At 47.8% G+C, this 18387-nt stretch overlaps 2 protein-coding genes across 5 annotated transcripts; one reads left to right on the top strand and one right to left on the bottom strand.

The window, feature by feature from the left end:
- Positions 1–662: 662 nt before the first annotated feature.
- fmc1 (formation of mitochondrial complex V assembly factor 1 homolog) lies at positions 663–3068 on the bottom strand. Its single transcript, XM_062454013.1, has 2 exons — positions 2867–3068; positions 663–1205 (listed from the first exon to the last, which is right to left on the bottom strand). Exons 1-2 carry the CDS (start codon positions 2996–2998, stop codon positions 1002–1004), a joined length of 336 nt encoding a protein of 111 aa, XP_062309997.1. The 5' UTR covers positions 2999–3068; the 3' UTR covers positions 663–1001.
- A 1635-nt stretch (positions 3069–4703) lies between these two features.
- Positions 4704–16821, top strand: LOC134014677 (activating transcription factor 7-interacting protein 1-like). 4 transcript variants are annotated; one of them, XM_062454016.1, is made up of 12 exons: positions 4704–5166; positions 7307–8772; positions 9744–9878; positions 9998–10845; positions 11038–12185; positions 12596–12664; positions 13119–13177; positions 13356–13440; positions 13629–13706; positions 14197–14313; positions 14435–14496; positions 14609–16821. In XM_062454016.1, exons 2-12 carry the CDS (start codon positions 7354–7356, stop codon positions 15116–15118), a joined length of 4530 nt encoding a protein of 1509 aa, XP_062310000.1. In that variant the 5' UTR covers positions 4704–5166; positions 7307–7353; the 3' UTR covers positions 15119–16821. The 4 variants fall into 4 exon arrangements, with proteins under 4 accessions (XP_062310000.1, XP_062309998.1, XP_062309999.1 ...); XM_062454014.1 differs by having other exon boundaries at positions 9998–12185; XM_062454015.1 differs by lacking the exon at positions 12596–12664 and having other exon boundaries at positions 9998–12185.
- Positions 16822–18387: the final 1566 nt, after the last annotated feature.

The raw sequence follows: 18387 nt of genomic DNA on the forward strand, positions 1-18387 counted from the left end.
CCGTTGATTCGTCACTATGAATTGCATTTTTTCTGTTGGCTCGTGTGCTTGTTTGAGCATCTATCAGAGCACGCCTGTTTCACTGTGTGTCACAATGTTGTCGAGCTCGGGGCACCATCTATTTCAACTCGCACTGAAGGCAATGTCAGTCGTCGTTGTGAAAACAGCGATGCGATCCACTCCATTTATACTTAACAGAAGACTATTGAACCGATTGGAACCTTGATTAAATGCCAACAAAGGCAGTGTGACAAAGGCAGGTGACAGAACAGCACCCAGGGGGTGGAAATCAGACTTCAGCCCCAGAATTGCGACAGTGGACAGATGCAGAACACCGGAGACACATCCACAAGCAATGGGAATCAATGCTATGAAAAGGTGACAAGTCACACATTGGGTCTGCATTTTGAACAGGTATCCTCCTCAACTCCTTAGTAATTTACGTTGCACATGCATAACACAATTTCACTCTGTTCAACTTAGATTAGAAAGCCAAGGTTAGCTACTATGTCTAGATGACAATAATACAAAGTTGTATCACAGACAAGAGCACTGAAAATGTTATCTCCAAACAAGGGTGAGAATACAGTCAGAAATAAATATCATACTATTTTGTTATGATTGGTTACACCTGCATTGCGAACATACTGGTATATCATATTGGAACCATGAATGAAACTTTATTGAGCAAGGTTGAACACAAAAAATAAATATGTACATATTGTCATTGTTACAGTTTCTTCCAGTACTACAAAGGCAGAAACAATAAGTGTAGGAGAAATTCGTAAATCTAACACCACGGCTCTTTATAGCTTACCCAATAACACGGCTCCTAATAGCTTTCATTCTCCCTTTCCCTCCCGCACGTCACAATCCTTCCTTGTCCATGACAGCTTTCATCTACTATCAGGATCAGTATGAGGGGTGGAGGGATTAGGGAGAAGGGTCTGGTCCTTTTCAACCCTTTCCCTGGGTCTCTGTGAGTCTCCCATCCCTTCTCCTCACTTCTCCCAGCCCTTGCCCCCGGGCTGAGTGGGCAGCCGTAGCCCCACGATCCCTGCCATCTCCTCGGTGCCACGCTGGCCCTTGCCGTGGTAGAGCTGGTGGAGGACCATGTGGTTCCTGGTGGAGGCCAGCATGCACAGGTAGGTCTGGGAGGCGTGTAGGGCCTCCTGTTGGGCCCGGCAGTGCCTCTCTCCTGTGACCTGGAGGCAGACGGGAAACTAAATAAAGTGGGTTACAAGAAGTATACGATAATTCCCTTGTTGATTTTGCCCAAAGCTGTACAGAATGAGATGAGATACCTAATAGCACCACAATGTATTACATGTTAAGCTAATACACGCAGTAGTTCCCTCCAGATACAACAGGCTCTATAGATGAATTACAGACCAGTTATCTGCTTCAGTGGGTGCACTGCAAACAATTATAATTGTATAGCCATTTCCACAAGCAATGTCACAGAGGGCTTCACAGACGTCTATAGAACTGCACCTAAACCATCCTAAAACCCACAAGGAAGATGAAGAACAAACTAACGGGAGGGAGTCTAAATACAAATACTGAACTAGATATTCAGAGTTCTGAATTAGTAGAGCATTTGCAGTGCTCTGTGTTGGGCAGGGGGTCAGCTACAGGGCAAACAAGCATCCTGGCGGAACCGAACACGTGCCATATGGCACGAGGTCCAACTCTAAAATGTCAACGGATTAGTGAGACCAAATTATCTTAGGACACCAAAGTCATGTAAAGATTTAGTATCCACTGTCAGTTGCAATGTAAGCCCGTGGGATTTCTGGATAACTTGGGTAGGTAGGGGGGAGAGCTGGTCAAAAGACTGAGATGATGAGAGCTATGCTGTAAGAGTTACTGCTAATAGTTGACAGATACGAGTTAGAAGTGCTACACATTACTTGTGACTGGATAACTAATTAGCTACCGTTGTTACCAAAGCTAGTACGGCTAAATACAGCAACTTGATGACAGCGTTGAACTTGATTGACAGATTAATCTTGCCGTTTATAAAACTGATGTCCAACATAATCACAGGGAGTCAGGTGGCTGAAGGTTGCCAGTTCGATTCCCGGTCATGGCACCTGACGTTGTGTCCTTGGGCAAGGCACTTCACCCTGCTTGCCTCGGGGGAATGTCCCTGTACTTACTGTAAGTCTCTCTGGATAAGAGCGTCTGCTAAATGACTAAATGTAAGTGTAAGGCGGTAAGAAGCCTATACGGTTAGCAAGTGGAACAGAACGCTAAGCATGTTGGTGCCGTTGGTCTCATTTAATACCTTAGAGCAGTGGATGACTTCCATAAAAACAGGCACAGATAAATAGATGTTTTGTGATGAAACAGAGGTAACTAAATCCGACTTCGGATTTGTTTAAGTCACGTTAGGTTACATGGGTCTACAAAAGAATAAGGGCGCAAAACGGAATTTATATTTTCAATCTGTCCACCATAGTTTTACATAAGAATCAGTTCTCGCTAGCTATCTGTACTGCTAGTACTAGAGCTAGTTAGCTAGCATTTGCTAGTCAAGCCACAGCTAGACTAACTACGCACTTACGTTGCTTCACGGTCACCTTGCTCAATCAATGTGTACTTGGCTAGACCATCTTTAGGCTACCATACATTTCACGCATGGTATAACAAACAATAGTCATTCCGTCTGATCTAAACGGAACAAACTGTTCACAAAGATGCAACAAATTTACTACAGTTCATTTGGCTCCCTGCCAACGCGAATGCGTGGTGTAGCTAGAGCTAATTGATGCTAACCTAGCTTGGTTAACTGGGTTGAGGCTTAGCCATCTAGCTACTGTAGCAATAATTAGTTGTTTTGAGCACAGAGCTTTGCACTCACGTCGTTTTTCCGGAACTGATCTATAACATAATTATATGCCATCGACTGTTTGTACGTTGGTCCTTTTAACGTGCGTATTTCTCTCAATATCCCACGGCAAACGCGGAGAGGCGACGACAACGCGGCCATCATTAATTTATTTTGGCATTGCTTGGTTAGTTTCTGCACTCACTGACTGCACTGACAGACTGGCAAGCTCAATCGAACGTCGAGTAAATCGATTGGAAAATGAAGCTGGCCAGGAAGTTTCAGTGCTCAAATACTCGTGAATTTAAATACTGTTTAATTAGGGCGTACTGCAGTGGCTGGTAGGCCTAACCGCAAAGGCCCCGGGTTCGATTCCAACCCGGGCGAGTTCATCCCCTCTCTCTCCCCTGTCTACCTGTCTGTCTCAAACTGTCACTATCAAAAATAAAGCACAAAACCATCCTCAATCACCCAAAATGCAGTTTCACTTCCTTCACTACACCACATGTAGCCTATCATTTTACACACGATTGTTGCTAATAATATACATACTTTTTAGGTATAAACCAATGGGTTTTAATAATGGTATTAATGATAGTAAAATATGTTGTTATGTATCCTGGCCCCTGTTGTGCCAAGGTCATGGTTAATCTTGTAGATGATATATAGGATATAGGAGGCCTCTCCTTGAAATGCGTAGGGAGTTATGATGTTGTCATGGTATCCTATAAAAGGACAGAAGATGTATGCTACAGTGTAGCATTCTATGTTAAGATTAGATTGCCTGCTCAACCATAGATATATAAACATGTTTATATATATATATATCTATTATATATATCTATGTGCTCAACCCTTAAGGGTGTTGTGTATCTTGTCGAAGCTTTTGAAAAAATCAAAGTCAAACAACTGCTCAAGAACTCTGATGCAAAAGGTTTTTTAAGCTTCTAAAAGTTCAAAACCTCAACAAACTGTGTTGGACCCCAGGTACCAAACTGAAAATATTTTCTCCTAGCCCATTTCTAAAAGATTTGCCGCTGATTGACCGGAACTTAATGGTGTCTCAAACATTCCTGTACAGTCGTGGCCAAAAGTATTGGGAGCGACAGGCTACATTTTGTGTTTGCAAAGCTTGCTGGGCCTTGGCATAAAATGACTGCTAACATAATTTCAGTATAAGTCATATCATCAGCACTGGGGAAAGTGTAAACTAGTTCTAGCCAGGTGAAATCACTATCGATCTGATTGGATTTTAAGAGCAGTTTGACTGCTGTAAAGGGGGACTATTTGCATATTTTGAAAATGTTCGCCCCAAAAAAGCTTTAAAAAAAAAAATGAAATGTGCCTTATTGTGATTTCAGTATTCTAAAGAAACATGTGAAAACATTTTCCTCAAATACTGAACCTTGAACTTGGCAAAACACAACATTTGTCATTGCCAAAACTTACGGCCACGACTGTACACGGTTGTACCATCTGGGAGGGGCTATGCTAAGAACACTCTCACGGGGGAGGGGTCCCTCCGACCATAGACTAAATACAATGATGCAGTAAGAGTAGAGAGATACATGTGAAACATTTGCAAGTGAGGAAAAACTGAACTTTCCAAAGCTTTGTATGTCTGCGCCAAACATTTCAGCGACGACTGTTTCCTCACCTTGGGCTAATACAAACCTGGCGTTGCTGACTGTCTGAAATTAATTCTGGATCAGTACCAACTCTCCTTGGTCCAGCTACAAACCTTGGACAAGTAAGTCATCTAACGCTATATCATTTTGTTGCGTTACTGTATGGTTCCCTAGCTTGCCCCGCCTCTCTCCCTTAGCATTTAAAGCTACAGACACAGAAACGGCACGTCTTGAGGAAAGCTCATTGTGGGACTGCTCGTAGTGACTGTAATTTTGCACCAAGGCTGAATTTCGGGAAAGAGACTTCAGATACAGTATTAGGGGACCACTAAGGCCTATAAAAAAGCATCCAAAAACAACATGTCATGGGTTAGGGTTAGACTAAATTGGGAGAGCTGGTGGGAGGAGTCGAAGCCCGCTTCCTCCGTGCAGCACTGCCTGTCTCTCTCATGTAGCCCGCCCACCTAAAACTTTGTTTTTGCTAGAAATATGGTGAAGTAAGACTAGTATATTTGGTTGGTTAGCAGTTAGGATGAACTTAGCTGTGGGCTCTGGAGTTCAGACAATTCCGTAACTATTGTAACTGAACAGCTGTGAGGACGTTTCTCTTCTGTTCGCTGCTAGTTCCCTTGGACACAAGAGTTCACAGGAAGTTGTTAACAATTGCTTTAATGTCTTATCAGTCTTTCGAAAACTACGATAACGGTGAGTGACATTCTTGAAACATCTGCTTTAACTGTTGTCTTGTGTGTTCACTCTCAGTATAAATGCATATATACACAGAGCTTTAATCCCCAATGTGTAAGCAAAGCTTGGTAGTTTACTGATTAATGTTAGGCTACTATCCAAGTGGGAAAGTTGCATGTTCATTTTCATATGAAACGATGTTGTAGGCTATCGTAGATTCATGTTTGTATTAAACAGCAATATTAGCTACAATTAAGCGCTATATGTAGCCTACAATATAAATATTGTATAGGCCTACACACTGGTTTGTTAGACAACAAGTTCTTACGGTAATTGTGCACAAAATGGCATGATACATCTGATTATCTAAATATCTCACTGTTAATTCTTTCATTTAGCCTTCTAGGCTAATATAAGATACATAATACTCATTACAGGTCCATTCCACAATCAATTTGCTATCTGAAGAAATCCGTTTAAACGTGGAGGAATGCATCCTCCCAGATTCTATATGACAGATTCCAGACTGTAACAATCCAGAAACAGTACATCATTGTTAGGATTTAGTCAAGGTTCGGATTACGGGTGGGATTGGGGGATAAAGATGTGTGGGCCCCCAAAATAAGAAATAACAACAACAGGTGGGGGAATATTGAAACATATCGTTCTTACCTGTACCTGAACTGTATCAAGCAAGATTGTCTAGTTTCTTCTATTATTATTATTACTATCTGAAGAGATTTCCAAGGTCTTTACAAAATGACAAATATGTTCCTCTGTTAATTTAGTAAAGATTAACTTTTTATTAATGTATTTATTGTATAGTTGCAGCACTATATCTTAAAATGCATTGTGTATAGAATGCATTTTACCAATAGGTTACCACAACCAAGGTTTTCAGCACTTTTGTTTCAGGGGTGTTCTATACCTTTTAATCTTAGTCAGGCACAGGTATATATTCTGTGTGGTATTAACACATCTGCCTACATTTGGCAGGTTGATGGTGCCTTGTTTCTGGTACAGCATTGTGTGGGTCTGTGTTTGAGCGGAATTATTGGTCTACTGTTGTGTAGGCCTGACTTGCAGCTAGTTTTGCTTTACAATACTTTGTCGGTGACCCCTGACTACAAATGTTGTTGTGTGGTACGTGGCCCACGAGCTGGTGTAATGGATTGGATTCATTAACATCTGCAGGCGATACGTTAAGAAAGATACCCCGTAAGGATCGTAAGACTTTGGTTCACTGAAGTACACGCCTGCTCTGTATTGGGTTCCTTTTACATCCTGGAAAAAATGTGACCGCCCCGATTTATCATTCGCACTCAGGATATAGATTCTCCTTTGTCTGCAAGGTCAAGTGTACTTACAAGCATTAACACATCTGATTCAAATAAGGACTTGCGATTGGCCTACAGATTAAACAGGAGAGCTCACAATCAAGTACGGCTGAGGGGGACTAACCAGTGCTTAATCTAACATCCTGTCATGGAGTTCACTCAAGTTAATGATGAGTTTTTGACTCATGAATGACATTCGAGTTTGCTGGAACAAACCCTGATATTTATCATTTGCCTTTTGAATCCATGTCCCTTTGAATACTAGAATCCTAGTCTAGTCACTACATATATGTCATGTACTAGGGCCACATGTGTATGTTAAATTATTATTTTAAATGCATTATTGCATTTCTTGTCAATGTACTTAAGCAGTAGGACATTCAGCTCTTTTTATGCAGCGAGGTGTGGTCCAGGGTCTCCAACTATGTTCTTAGGTCTTCAATTCAACCCTTACCTATCACACCTTATTCTATAATTAGCCCTTGTGCTGCCTTTGGGTCACAATGGCCCTATTTCACAACGACCCATCGTTGTGCTGCGACAACTTTACCCAATACAAAAACAAATAAAAAACCTTTTCTTTTAACCTTCGCACTGTGGGGGGTGTGAGACAGCCCGACGGTTAAAAAGAAAAAGTCATGCTTCACAGTCACAATGACTGAAGGGTCACAATGACCCGAAGGTAACACAAGGGTAAGGATAGCTAGTTGAATGAGGTTAGATAGGTTAGAGGGCTGAAGCAAAAAGCATCAGCAGTGTTGTGGTGCAGCCCTGTCATACACGCATATGAGGGTAAATCTTTTCTTTTCTAATAAATACAGGTCAACTGTAGGCAGAGAGTGTCAAACTCGTACCTCACTGCACAAGCATGGACAACGCGGTGGTGGAGGATCCACCTAGGAGAGTGTTCCTGGCCAGGAAGACCATGAAGATAAGTGACCGTCGACAGCTTGAGTCTCTTCACAACACTCGGCGTTCCTGGTCGCCTCGCTCTCCCCCCCGGCCTCCCTCTCCCCCCCGGGCTCGCTCTCCCCCCCTGCAGCCTCTGCGGGTGAGGCCGGAGCCCTCGGAGGAGTCGGCGTCGGCGGTGGATGAAGATCTGACCGGGCAAGAGACGGCACGCCGGGACGCAACGTCGAGGACTGCGTGCGGAGCCGATAAGAACCTGGTGGAGCGGGCGACCTCCGCACGGGCAGTTCCAGCCTCGCGATCCACGCACGCCGACTCGTCCGACCGTTGCGGCGGAGGAGACGGTGCCGAGGAGTCTGGACCGGAGGAAGGGGAGGTGAGCGACGTCTGGAGCGAGGAAGGAGGAGGACAGTCCCGCCGGGACGACGTCCCCCGTCCTTCTCCACAGAACTCGGGGGAAACGCACGATGAAGACGCGGGATCCGCGAGGCCGCCAGACCTCCGACCCGAGATGGATCCCGAGCACGTAAACCTCGAGCCGTCGGACCTAGAGATGGTTCCTCTACCCTTCCCCCTCTCGCTGGTCCGCCTGGCCCCCTACACCTCCTCCACTCCATCGCCTACCCATTCCCCCTTAAGCACGACCTGCGACCAGGAACTTCTGCCCGGCTCCCTGGTGCTCTCCGAGGACGAGGACGATGAGGAAGAGCAGGAGTGGGAGGAGGGGACGGCAGATGTCGAACGGCAGCAGGACCACGGAGAGGAGTTCAACGCAGAAGGCGCTCCGGTGGAGGAGGAAGAATGCTCTAGAGACGGAGAGGAGGGCGTAAAGGAAAGTGGCGTCGAGAAAGCGACGGAAGGTGGAGGTGAACTGGATACGGAGAGCTTTCTTCTCTCCCACCGAAGAGACCGAGCGGTGGAGAGCGAGGAGGGCCGAGACCGTGTTTGCCAGAGAGAGGAACAGATGGATACGGAGGAGGCGGGGATATTTGGCCAGAGCCCAAGAACCGAGGAATTAAGTCAGGGGAGGAAGGGGCACCAAAAGAAGCCTCGAATAAGTGGAGAGAGGGATGGAAAGGAAGAGGAGATCCCTGAGAAGAGGTCTAGAATGGACAGAGAGAGGGATGGGGGTAAAGTGGGGACAGGGATGATTGCAACGGAAGATGAGGCGATGATGGATGAAGAAGCCAGGCAGGTTGGGGGGAAATGGAAAATCGATGGACAGGGACATGGAGAAGGAAAGATTGCAGAGAAGAAGCCTCAAGGTGATGGAAAACAAAAGGCGGTGAGAAGGTTGAGGGCGGAGGAAGAGGATCTGGAAACACACCTAGAACTGAAGATCCTCGATAGGGCCGAGAATCACAGCAGACTTCAGAAGGTTCGTCAAGGAAAACTAAAAGTACAAAACATACCCTTTCTACTTGTGCGTCCTCCACGAGGACGCACAACGCACTGTCGTTTTTGGTTATATCCGAAACCATAAAACCATGTCATTACATTAGAGTTGCTATGTAACTACAATGAGAGGTATTACTACCAGTTAGAAACCTCACTATATCATCTCATACGCACAACCCACCCAGCAACTTCAACAGAATATCATCTCTGTACAATATGTTAGGGTGAGATTTAGCTGATTGTAATGAAATTAATTAGTTGATTTATTAATTACCAGTTGGAGTATCTTGAGCATCTATACTCCACGTTGGACGATCCTACTGAAGGGTTTATGGTCCTTACATACTACCCCTACACAGCAAATGTGCAAAGTTTGAATTCAACACTAGGAGTGTTCATATACAGCTCTGGAAACAATTTAGACCACTGCACCTTTTTCTTTCAAAAAAACTAAACAAAAGTTGAGATTGACAATTTTGAGTGAGGAACAGAAGGGTAACATTTGCAGTGGCCTCTTAGTTTTTACCCTTCTGTTCCTCATTCAAAATTGTCCTTCTCAACTTTTTTAAATACATTTTTTTAAATGAAAGAAAAAAAGTGCAGTGGTCTCAAATATTTTTTCCAAAGCTGTAGTGTGTGTGTGTGTGTGTGTGTGTGTGTGTGTGTGTGTGTGTGTGTGTGTGTGTGTGTGTGTGTGTGTGTGTGTGTGTGTGTGTGTGCAAAAGACTTAGGCACAAGGACATTTTTTAAGTAAAACAAAAGTGCTATAATAAATAATTGAAAAGACGAAACAAAAATGTTCACAAATGTGCACTTATATAATGATGCAGAAGACAAAAACATAAATATATAAAACAATATTCTTGTAAACAATATTGTGTGCCTAAGACTTCTACACGTTGATGACCATACGTGTGTGTGTGTGTGTGTGTGTGTTCCTCTGCGCTGCAGGTGGTAAGGGAACTTGTGAGGGAACAGCTCAGAGCGGTGCAGATGTCTCTGTTCGACCAGAGCCTGCAGGAGCTGAGAGACAGGCTGGAGAGACTGGAGTCCACCAAACACCAGAGTGCACTCCTCACCCTGCAGGTAGGGTCTCACTGCTAGGCACACACACACACACACACACTCTTAAAAGCTCCCTTTCATCCATCTTCATCGCACATGAAATCCTCCATCTTTGTTCCACTTGTCTCATCTTGTTCCAGGGTAAGATGGCGCATCTCACAGAAAAGTGTGCGTCGATAGCCGTCGGTCCAAACAAGGTGCACGTCAGGAGAAGGGCTAAAGCCCCTCTCTCTCCCTGCCCCTGCCTCTTCCCCTGCCCCTCCCCCTGCACCTCCAGCGGCACCTCCAGCGGCACCTCCACCTGCACCTCCAGCGGCACCTCCACCTGCACCTCCAGCGGCACCTCCACCTGCACCTCCCCCTGCCCCTCCCCCTGCCCCTCCCCCTGCCCCTCCCCCACCACCAGCCGGCTGTTCTCCCGGGTCCCGGCCTCCATCACCCCCCCCACCATATCCCCACCAGAGGTCACCCCATCCTTCTCCTCCCAGACTCTGCTGCAGGTGACCCCCCCTCACGTTCCTGCCCCTGCCTCTGATTCTACCCCTGCTACGCCTATGTCTGACTCTGCCCCTGCCTCTGCTTCTACACTTACGTCTGCGTCTGCCCCCTTGCTTCCCTTTGCCCCTGCCTTTACCACTGCCTCTACACTTTCATCTGCCTCTGCCGCCTTGCTCCCCTTTGCCCCTACCCCTGCCTCTACCACTGCCTCTACACTTACATCTGCCTCTGCCCCCTTGCTTCCCTTTGCCCCTACCCCTGCCTCTACCACTGCCTCTACACTTACATCTGCCTCTGCCCCCTTGTTTCCCTTTGCCCCTACCCCTGCCTCTACCACTGACTCTACACTTACATCTGCCTCTGCCCCCTTGTTTCTCTTTGCCCCTACCCCTGCCTCTACCACTGCCTCTTCCGCTACACTTACATCTGCCTCTGCCCCATTGCTTTATTTTGCCTCTACCACTGCCTCAGCCTCTACACTTACATCTGCCTCTGCCTCCTTGCTTCCCTTTGCCTCTACCACTGCCTCAGCCTCTACACTTACATCTGCCTCTGCCCCCTTGCTTTCTTTTTCTTTTACCACTGCCTCAGCCTCTAGGGTTACATCTGCCTCTGCCCCCTTGCTTTCCTTTGCCCCTACCCCTGCCTCTACCACTGCCTCAGCCTCTACGCTTACATCTGCCTCTGCCCCCTTGCTTTCCTTTGCCCCTACCCCTGCCTCTACCACTGCCTCAGCCTCTACGCTTACATCTGCCTCTGCCCCTGCCTTTACCTTTGAGTATGCCCGACCCACCTCTGTCTCAGCCTTCCCAATGTCATTAACAGCCCAGCAAACTAAGTCCCTCCAACCCTTCTTTGTGCATCTTTCTCCTGGAACTACAATCTTGGGCCCCCTTAACCCGCTCAACAATCTTGCAACCTTGGTGGGCAGCATCAAAACCCCTAACATGACCTACATCATTCAGTCTCCAGTCACCACCTCTCCTGCTTCCACATCCCGTACACAGCCTGTTACCTTTAATGCCCAACCTATTCCCACTATCGCTCCCACTTCTCCAGCTGTGCAAGATTTACCTTCCCTCCCTGCCGCCTTCTCCACCTCCTCTACCTTCTCGACCTTCCCCACCTTCCCCACCTCCTCCACCTTCCCCACTGCCCCGCCTCCTACAAGGCCCAGCCTCAGGCTCCCCCCCATGTCCGCTCCTGTCCAACCAGAGGCCTACGTGGCGGGCACTCACCCCAGCACAGTGGTACCTGCCTCCTTCACCTCCTCCACCTTCCCCACTGCCCAGCTTCCTACAAGACCTGACCCGCCTCCTACAAGACCTGTCCCGCCTCCTACGAGACCTGCCCCGCCTCCTACAAGACCTGTCCCGTCTCCTACGAGACCTGCCCCGCCTCCTACAAGACTTGCCCCGCCTCCTACAAGACCTGTCCCGCCTCCTACAAGACCTGTCCCGCCTACTACAAGGCCCAGCCTCAGGCTCCCCCCCATGTCCACTCGTGTCCAACCAGAGGCCTCCGTGGCGAGCACTCACCCCAGTGCGGTGGTACCCGCCTCCTCCACTTTCCCCACCACACTCACCGCCACGCCTCCAACCAGACCCGGCCTCAGGCCCCCCTTCATCTCCGCTCCTGTCCAACCAGAGGCCACCGTGGAGGGCAGGTGCCCCAGCGTAGGGGGGCCTGGCTCGTCCCATTGGTCCTCTCATCAGACCTCCACGAGGACGCACTTGTTGACGTTGGTGAAAACGAGAGCGGAGCAGGCGGGGGTGTGTGTGACCTCGATGTCCTCACCTCCACCTGTGGCCACAGCTTCTCCTGAACCGGGTGAGGGATAATAATTGGTTCCCTTGGCGATAACGACAACAAGGTGCGACGGTTGACGATGCTGGGTATTGGCCAGATCCTGGTCATGTAAGGCTAAAGAAAGAAAGATGGAGACTAGGTTGTCATGGTGATGGGAGCAGGAATCTCTGTATACGCATGGTATAAGGAGGAGGGGAGAATGTTGTTTCTCCTCCTCCTCCCCCCCCCCCATACTGACCCCACATGCCCCGATTCAAGTCTTGCTAGAGCTTGCAGCATGCATAGACTGTTAGTAAACAAGCCATGTCGTTGCTTAGTCGTCTATAGTTGGTAGTGGCAAATATCTGGCATTGGAGTTGATGACGGAAAATGTTCTTGATTGTGGTCAGGGTGAGTTTTGATTCTGGTATTCTGTCACCCGCGCCTTGTAGCTCCTCCTCCTCCGACCGCCCAACCTGCACATGTCTCTGCACCAGCTTTAACCCCGCCTCTCGAAACAGGTGAGATAGCACCTGAGCTTACACATGCTCTCGCATGCCAACAGAAATACACACACACACACTTAAGAGTGTCGTTTTTAGCTTCAGAAGGTCTTAAGGAAACGCAAACGCTCTTTCGAGTCAAATGGAACTGTTTCTATTGAAGCTCGAAGCGAGTCACAATTTGAGGCAAAGCGAAAAGTACGCAGAAGCCTATATCATTTCATATGGTATCATTTATACAGCTGAAACATTTCAAAACAACGTTTCCCTCTTCCCCCAAAGGAATTTCAACAGCCGTTCTAAACCTCCCTATCATTTTCTCCATTCTGATAAACAAATCTATTCTGGGTCTAGATCTCCTCATGTGACCTCTCCAAGACCGTTTTAAACCTGTCGAATGACTAACTATGGGAGTCATGAGAACGAATCAATCAGTTGAGCCACAACAAGAGTTTCCTCTCTCCCTGTCCAGGTTGCAAGGTGAGGAGGCGACCTGCAGACTCCACCGTGTCGAAAACGGCAGTCGCACAGGTAAGGTCCTGAAGACCTCTGATCTGGACCGCCTCCAGTGCCTCATTTTAGCGATGCAGAACGAGCGCTGCCGCTATTAGACAGAGACCACTGAGTAGGCCCGTGTCGTCTAGCCGAAATGCATTTGAAAACCATTACTCGGATAGTTCCGACTCAACGATCTTGTGTCGCGCCACAGTCCTCAGGCTCCTCGGACAGAGCAGCGGTGGTGATCGACCTGACTGAGGATGATGTTGATGATGATGCTGATGATGTTGTTCTAGGTAAGGTGAATTCTTCCTATCCACCCCTTGTCTTGGTCGGAACATTGCTGAGAGGTCAGAGGTCAGCAAAGGGCCCTATTTTGATTCCTCCAAAGGGCTTCCTCCCCCCGAATCTACCCATGGTCATATGACTTTTAAGTCAAAATGGCCTAGAGAAGCTTAACATCATGGAACATCTGGTCCCTTAGTTTCAGAAGCAGCCACAGAGAGGGGAGCGGTGGAGGGGCCGTCACCTCCAGAGGCTCTTACTGAGGACAAGAGACAAGGTGAGCTCATACCACAACTAAAGTTGGTCCAAGCAATCCTTTGTGGGGGCCTCGTCTGAAAGAAGCTTAGTAGCACTAACATAAAGTAGCCTGTTGTTGTATGTTGGGCTATTGGCAGGTAAGGAGGCTAATGTCAATCTAGGATTGACAATACTTTATGCTTCGAGAGGGATGTGTCTGTGTAGAAGATCGTGAGCATGGAGGATGAGGAAAGGGATGAGAGCAAGGAAAATGAAGGGGGCTCTTAGGGGTCGTGAGGAGGATGAGGAGAGGACAGATGAAGAAATGGGAGGGAAGAGCTGAGGGCAATGCAGAAAAGGGATTTCCCAGAGGACCCAGGACTACGGCCAGAGAGACAATTGTTTGCAGACTGGCTAATAAGGGTGCACAGGGGGAAAAGACATGGGGAGAAATGGGGAGGGTGAATTGCAATCTCTTTATGGGACCATAAGTCTTAGCCACGCCCCTGGTTGTGGGTCTCTGTTCGCAGCTTCCGGAGTGTCGAAATCTCCAGCCCCTCTCACATTTGCATCCCTATTGGCTGCACCGCAAAGGACGATCACACCACCATCCAATGGCATGACTGTCTCCGTGGTACCAAAGAGTGGTGAGGGATTCGTCTCCCATCTACTGGCCTTCTATCCACCATTGGTCTATTCCTGTGTGACATAAGTTTTTTTTCCTTCTTTGTAAAATCTTTTTGTTGACCTTGTTTGTTCCTGGTTCAGAGAGTTTACCTCCTGGTGATCAGCCCTTTGTTCCAAATACTCTTCTTGAATGTCTTCTGAAGGTAATACCACAAAAAGCAATTTCCAATACATTTCTAGACATGTCTATAAAAAATACTCACTAAATCTGTGACAAATGAATGAGGTAACTGAATGTCACCTACTCACTCACAGACGGCTTCCAGAACCGGCGCGTCACCGGCGACCCAAACCACGAGACAAAACGCCACCCCTCGCTGCTCCCCTTGCAAACCTGCTCCGCAGCCCTCCGCCCCCCCCCCGCTCCCGCCCCCCCCCAGCCCCCCCGGCCCACCGCCCTCGGGGGCGGCCCACACCTCCCCGCCCCAACGACCCCAACTGAGGCTGGCCCGCATCCATGATCACAACGGCATCGCGCTCTCCTGGTCGGTGGCAGAGGTGGACCCGAGGTGCGCCCCCGTCGCCGGCTACCAGCTGTACGCCTACCACCACCCCGACACGCCCAAGGACCCGGCCCCCGCCCCCCCGTCACAGTGGAGGAAGATCGGGGAGGTGAATGCACTGCCCCTGCCCATGGCATGCACCCTCACACAGTTTGCCCCGAGCGCCAGGTACTATTTCGCAGTCCGGGCGCGAGACGTGTTCGGACGGTACGGGTCGTTCTGCGAGGCCCAGTGTTCCGACGCCGCCACCTCCACCGGCTAAGAAACTGGAGCTTGATGCCGTTCCCTCAAGCGACAAACTGAAACTCTTTTTTACCCTAGTGTTGAAGGTTAAAAATTACCAGTCAGTGTTTGTAAATTGATATCCACAGTGTGTTTATATTGGTATTACTTGCAGAATTACGTAATGCGGTGAATATAGTTTAATTTTTGAAAGGAAAAACTACTTTGTTTCAAGTTGATACAGTCTAGGTTTTCTCTAAGTCTATTTTTTTTTTATCTTTATCTGTACATCTGAAAAGTTTGTTTTGTGCCGTAACCCACTGGCCAAACTGAAAAAAACCCAAGTCTCTCTGACAGTTGTCATCTCCTGTGTGTTCACCACACAGGGGCAGTGTTGTGTCAGAGGAGCAGTAGCAAGTTTAGCCCAGGTCAAGATCACTGTTGACACAGTCAACCACAAAGGCACAATTACATTGTCCTTACTTCAAGTTCATTGACTTTCCTTGTAAATGAATCTTCTCAATACTTTTCTATCTGAACTGACCTTGGAGGACGGTGATCCCTTTATCCAAGTACTAGTGTACTCTTCATTTATTTGGTCCTTTTGTTCAGAGGAAGGAACATTTAAAGAAGTCAAATATGCCTTCGTCCAGGGCTCCCAAGTGCATTATTTTGGTTCATTACCTTTCCTACAGAAACCGTGGAAGATATACCCTCAGAAGATTAAATAAACACGTGATATAAATACAGTGTTTTTGCTGTGTCTGATCAGGAGAATATAAGAATTAGGTTTAGGCGTTTCTGTGCATCAAATCTGGAGAACAAGCCAGGTTCCACCTGGTCCAACTCCAACTCTCGTCTCTTACAGGATGGAAGACTAGGGGGTTAAAGCAATGTTTGCAAATGTGTATTAAAGGTTTGTGTTGAACGTACAGGATATCAACTGTGCTTTGCACTGACTGTTGTTTTGTTTATGGATGCTTGACTGTAGGGGGAGCCAGGCGCTTATCAGTTTCCCCCTCACCGTGGCTTGGTTCCTCGACATTTGTTGGAAAGACACCCCCCCCTCATCCTCCCTCTTTCCCCTCCCACTCTCCCCCCGCCCCCTCCTCTCCTCTCCTGTCTCCCTCTCTCAATGCATACTAATGCCGGGAGAGTGGACCCACCTCCCTCCCACAGTGTGTGTTCTCTGGGAGGGGCGGGAGAGGGGGATGACAGAGAGATAGCGGCTTCTGTTCAGTATCCTTCCTCATGAGGCAGGCTAGGCTAGTCTCAACAGCAGCCCCCATGGCTTTCCACTGAAGCAACACAGAGGCTACCCTTATCCGCTGCAACAATGTCTAACCTGTGCGAGTGGCATGTGGCGGCAGTCCAGAGTTGAGACAGAAGGACATTTTATTGGGTGTTTTTTTGGTTGTTGTTGTTGGTTAATCTGAATGGGAAGTCTTTTTTGGGTGGAGGAAGAGGAGACCCAAGCAGACAGTCGGGGAGGGGGAATAACTGGCTACTGCCAATCCCCCCCCTTCCACACACAGAAGACAGGGAAAACGGAGGCCACGGGAGTATTCGCTTTTTTCTTTCGTTTTTTGTTCTTTTTCTTCCTCATCGCGTTGCTGGGAGGCGCCTTGTCTTTTCACTTGCTGGCTCTCTCGGTCCTCTGCCTCTTCATCTACTTCTCCATCTACCTGGTCTACAATTTCTTCTATTTATGAGCAAGGGAAGGGGGGAAAGGGAGGGAGTGAGAGAGAGAGGAGGGGGATTTTATTTTCCTTTTTTCTTTTACGCATACTCCCTTCCCTTTGCCATTTCTATCACTTCCAGCCTCTCGCAGTGTGTTGTCCCCGTGTTCCCCTCTCCCCATGCCCCTCTACCCCTCCCTCCCTCTCTTCACTCACTGTCCAATCGCTAACTTTGACGAGTTTTTAAAACCGCCACCGGTTTTCCAGGTTGAGATTTTTTGCGGCTCAAAGTAGAACCAGGCTTATTGATCAGTCTCCATTTTATCGACACCTTTTTTTTCCCTCTTCCCTCTTTAAAAAAAAATCTTACCTTATTTTTTCCCCTCTTCTCCCTCGATCCTATCCATCTCTATTTGGGGGGACTCTTATTTATGATCATAGGTAGGTCTATAGTTTCTAGTGTTTAGTGTCTGTCTCTTAATGTGTGTGTGTGTCTGTGTGTATATAATATATTTGTGCGTTACACATCTGGATAACACCTCAGCAGTCACACACTTCCTCTATCTCTCACACAAACACACACACACACGGTAAACAAAGATATGGCTCGAAATAGGAATGTTTCTCATGTGTGTCTGGTCCGAGCTCTCAGCTGATGCCTGCTCCCTGTCATCCACACGTCACCCTCTGCATACAGGCTCTCCCATCGGGGACGTTCTCCTCGCTCACCCCTACCACATCTGTCCTCCACCGATCCCCACTGTGGTCCACCATCCAAGCGCCCCTTCATCCTCCCTCATCCGAGAAGCACACCCTGACGCGTTGTTCCCCCGGCGGCTCTCGCTCTCTGCTTTCCTCCTCGTTAAACGTCGAAGCCACCGTCTCCTGTGCTCGGCGCCGAGTCATTCGCCCCTCTCACGGAAGGACATTTTCAGGTCCCCAAAAGACAGTGTTTTTAGGGGGGGGGGGGGAGGTGGGTGATGTTGGTTGTGTCAAGTAAGTAGTGGGGATGCTGAGATTGTCTGGTTTATATTGCCTGGTTTGCTTTTTGGGGAGAGGAAGGATGTAGACGAGCTGAAACAGCTGTGGAACAGGAACTGTCAAAGGGTTCCTTCTCAGTTATCGTTCCTCTACTCCACTGGTCTGTCACCTGTGTTTGGGTGCGTGCATCGCTCTCGCTCGCTCGGTCTCTCTCTTTTGCCTGCTGTCTCCTGTCGCTCTCACTCTCGTTCCCTCTGACACACACACACACACAAGCAGTCAAAGAGAATGGACTAAAAACAACTGGGTGCGATTCTTTAGCTTCCAGAGGATTTCACTTTTCTTTCTATTCTACCCCCCCATACTTTTCCCCATCTGTCGCTTTCATCGCGGACCCCTTCATCTCTTATCTATCCCCCCACCTACACCCCCAACCATTCTAATCGACCCATTCATTGATTTATTTGTTGTTTCACCTTTTTCATTTGCCAGTAGAAAATTATTCACGTCGAGTCTTGCTCGTCTGCTCTGCAGATGGTGGGGGATTTTGGGTGGTTTGTGTTATTTGGCGATAGACTCTTTTTCATTAAGCCTTCACTGAGGGATTATCCTCATCTATTTTGAGGGGTAAATTATTTTGTATAGTAAT

Source organism: Osmerus eperlanus, chromosome 2 (assembly GCF_963692335.1).
Source record: "Osmerus eperlanus chromosome 2, fOsmEpe2.1, whole genome shotgun sequence".
Taxonomy (NCBI): Eukaryota; Metazoa; Chordata; class Actinopteri; order Osmeriformes; family Osmeridae; genus Osmerus; species Osmerus eperlanus.